Source organism: Quercus suber, unplaced genomic scaffold, assembly GCF_002906115.3.
Source record: "Quercus suber isolate HL8 unplaced genomic scaffold, Cork oak 2.0 scaffold_57, whole genome shotgun sequence".
Lineage (NCBI taxonomy): Eukaryota > Viridiplantae > Streptophyta > Magnoliopsida > Fagales > Fagaceae > Quercus > Quercus suber.
Window position 1 is genome coordinate 897,346 of NW_027069522.1, and position 3,707 is coordinate 901,052.

The following is a 3,707-nucleotide window of genomic DNA, read 5'->3' on the forward strand; positions in this document are numbered from 1 at the left end:
GTTTGGATAGAACTTATTTTGCTGAAACTGAAAATTGAAAACACTGTAATAAAATAATTTTTAAATATAGGAATCGTGATGTGGGACCTATTTTTAATGAAAAAATTGCTAAAAAATGGAATTTGTGGGACCCGTGCATTGTTCACGAAAGACTTAGTCAAATGTTGCGGCTGAACAAAAAAAAAAAAAAAAAAAAAAAAAAAAAAAAAAAAAAAAAAAAAAAAAAAAAAAAAAAACAGGAAAGAACAAATGCAGACGCAGCTTTTAGCCCAATCCAAACACATACTAAGCATATAAGTTGTTTTGAAATCTTGACTTATAGAAAACTCACAGATATGAAGAAAATAAAACTACTAAGTAGGTTCAAGAAATTAAAATTGGTTCTCCCCACCACAAAAAGATAATAAACTTTCACTGTTTCAAGAAACCAAAATACATAGAAAGGGAAACAAAACCAAATACATATAAAGCAAAATACTTTGTTAACATGAAACCATAGCAATTATTTAAAATAACAAGCAAACACCCTAATCATTATAGGTACCGATCTTGTCCATGATCTTAGCAACAACTTCTTTGGACTTTCTAAGCAGCTCTATACTCTTGCTTATTTTCTGTCGCTTTGAAGCAACTGCAGGCGACTCCTCGAGCATCCTTTCAATCCCACCACCAGGTCCCATCAACTCATTAACAATCTCTGCTTCAAACTCTTTGTTCACCAAGTTCCCAATACTGAGCAGTAAATGTAGAGCCATGCAGTCAACCAATCTCTTTAACACAATCTTCCAATAAGCTGTCATTCTCATCTTCAAATCAAAAGCCAGTTGCAGAACATGAGAATATTTCTCTAGATGACTAACTTCAATCTCACCGAAACCTTCAAGCTTTATTATTGAAGGACAATCTACATTAGTCAAGACGTACTTCATGAACGCATCTTGTTGAACCATTAATTTATTCCAATCAGATAAGTACTCTGGATTACAAGTATAATCCGTCTGCTTCTGCATTTCAACGATCTCCATGACCCAGTTGATAGAGCGCTCTTTCATCTTGGCTATAAGATTATGTCCAGCACGCCTGAAAGATAGCTGAAGCTGGTAATAGTGTTCAGAGTGGTGCATCATGACAGAAATAACAATTTCCTCAACATAACTCCAGACCTCCTCAATAAAAATAGTTGGAATGCTAGATATGCCTTTCACCCTTTTCTGTAGGATAGTAAGGAAGGCAGTGCGGGGAAGAAAATTCGGCAGCCCAATAACCTTGGTTCCCTCCAAAACCATAATCTCCTCCATCAAAAATTTCTCTGCAGGGTCACTTTCAGCATGCTTGTGAAGTTCATCGGAGAATTGGTTGAACATTTCAACCAACCGAGCAGTGCAATGCATGTTTTGCTCATCTGGGTATTCATCAAATTCTCCTCTCACAAGAATTTTCCTTAATGATTCTTTGGCTAATCCAATAATCTGCATGAAAGTTGTCATTGCCTCAGTAAGAGATGACATCTTCTGGGGCATTCTTTTCGCCTCAGCAACATTCAAGTTCAACTTGTCATTAATGCTCTTCACAATAGCTGGCAAATTTCTAGCTATACTAGCTGCTTGAATTTGCACCAGCTTTTCTGCCAGAACAGGAATCCCCACAATAGATTTATCAATCTTGGAAAGCAGAGGATGTGATTCAAAAAGTCTAGCCTCTTCCACTCGCGCCTCTTCATAAGATTCTTGTCCTATCCGATTCCTTACGCATACATAGCCAAGCCCAATATTGACATCATCAGCAGTAACCTTCTCAAGAAGGCCTTCAGGAGACTTGTCAGACTTAGTAACAACAGCAAGAGTCCGTTCACCAGTCTTGTCCACCATCTGTGACATCCTGATAGATTCACAAGTAGTGAAATCCACTGTTGCAGAAAGAACATTGAGTATAATACTCTCTTCAGGAGTGATATACTCCATGATAATATCTTTTATCTGGTCATAGATGTTTTCAGGCTGACCATGGACCGGCACTCTAGTAATTCCAGGAAGATCAACCATAGTTAAATCAGGCACACCATTTTTCCTCACCACCAATGTCAAAGGAGCGTTGGAAATCCCCTTCCCGGACCCGGCAATCTCCTCTGTGGCATGATTTATAGCCTCAGAAACATGTTCTTCATCGGTTTGAACAACTTTACCATTAAACTCCAAGGAAAGATCAGGTTCAGGAGTTGGCTGGTGCATGAGCCTCATTATGAGAGGCACCCTTGTGCAAATTCCCTGGCCACGGGGCAGGTTGATACCGGCAAGTGATTCAAGAACACTTGACTTTCCTGAGGACTGGTCCCCAACCACGACAATGGTGGGGAGCTGAATGCCTTCTCTTGTGATCATAAGGTGACGGAGGCTGTCAACTGTGTCGAGGAGTGGGCGAATACGATCATTGTAGGATGAAATGATGGGTGCATCTTGGTCTTGGACTGCTTGAGCTACTACAAGTGAGCTTTCTTCTCCCATGTTTTTTTCTTTTTTTGATAGGAAATACTCAGTACTTTTTTTCAGTACGTTGTAAAGAAGATACATCATTTGCACACACATGTGCCACTTGACTGGGACACTCTTCCAGCCATACAACCAAGTTCTCATCAATTTGAGCACGCTGAGCTAACAAGCGGGCAGGGACATTTCTCTGCCTTATAATATGTAGAAAATCAAACGTCCTGAAGCTCTGGGCTTTCCACAGCACGCCTTGGATGATGTTTTTCTCCCATGTTTTAATAGAAAGGAGCAAAACTTAAGAGCAAAAATGCAAGAGAGCTAGAGAGAGATATAGTGTATGCGTTATGGAGAAAAATGGTTTGTGATGCATAAGAGTGAACTAGGATGGAGTATTCTTTAGACTGGTCTCATTCATTAAAAGATAGGTATATTTGGTAAGAGATTTCTAATATAATTATTTAAGTGTCATGGAAATATGTGTGTGTTAAAAAGTATTGCAAAAATATATATTGTAGTGTTTAAACACTGAAAATTGTTGTTTAAACAATAATACCAAACATCCCCCTAAACATTAAATTACCTAATTCCTTCCAAGAGCATATTGAGTGTACAGTGTACGAAACCCATGGCTGAAATTGTGTTTTGAAACATAATTTTAGTTAAAATTGTGAAATCATAGAGCGTATTTGGATACCGTTTATTTTGCTGAAACTAAAAAATTATTACTGAAAGTATTATAGATAAATGTAAAAGTTAATTGAAATAGTACAGTATGACACATGAATAGTGCTAAAAAGTGTAGTAAGGCTCATAAATAGTAGCAAAAATAAGTTAAATAGTGAAATAATTTTAATTTTTGATCCGCATCTATGCGTTTGGGAAGCACATTTTGCGCTTCCCACATCTACGTTTACATTTCTTTCTTTTCTTTTTCTTTTTCTATTTATTTTTTTTTAAGACCAGCGCTAGTGCACTGTTCATGGAACATGAACATTGCACAAAGGCATACAAACAGTTAAAAAAGAGTGGACAATAATTTTTTTTTTTTATAATTTTCAGTTTTTAGTAAAATAAGTGGTATCCAAACAGAGCCATAATCTCACAATTTCACAATTATAACTTAAATCTTATTTTCAAAAATACAATTTTATTGGCTATGCGTACTACTGTGTAATAACTAAGAATATGTCTACAACAATAATGCGCCAGTAAGAACTCCCTTCA

General features: G+C 36.9%; 1 protein-coding gene across 1 annotated transcript; it reads right to left on the bottom strand.

Annotated features, from left to right (window-relative positions):
- Positions 1-371: 371 nt before the first annotated feature.
- LOC112014197 (dynamin-related protein 4C-like) lies at positions 372-2,896 on the bottom strand. The gene has a single exon (XM_024058095.2). The coding sequence runs from the start codon at positions 2,628-2,630 to the stop codon at positions 528-530; it is 2,103 nt and encodes a 700-aa protein (XP_023913863.1). The 5' UTR covers positions 2,631-2,896; the 3' UTR covers positions 372-527.
- Positions 2,897-3,707: the final 811 nt, after the last annotated feature.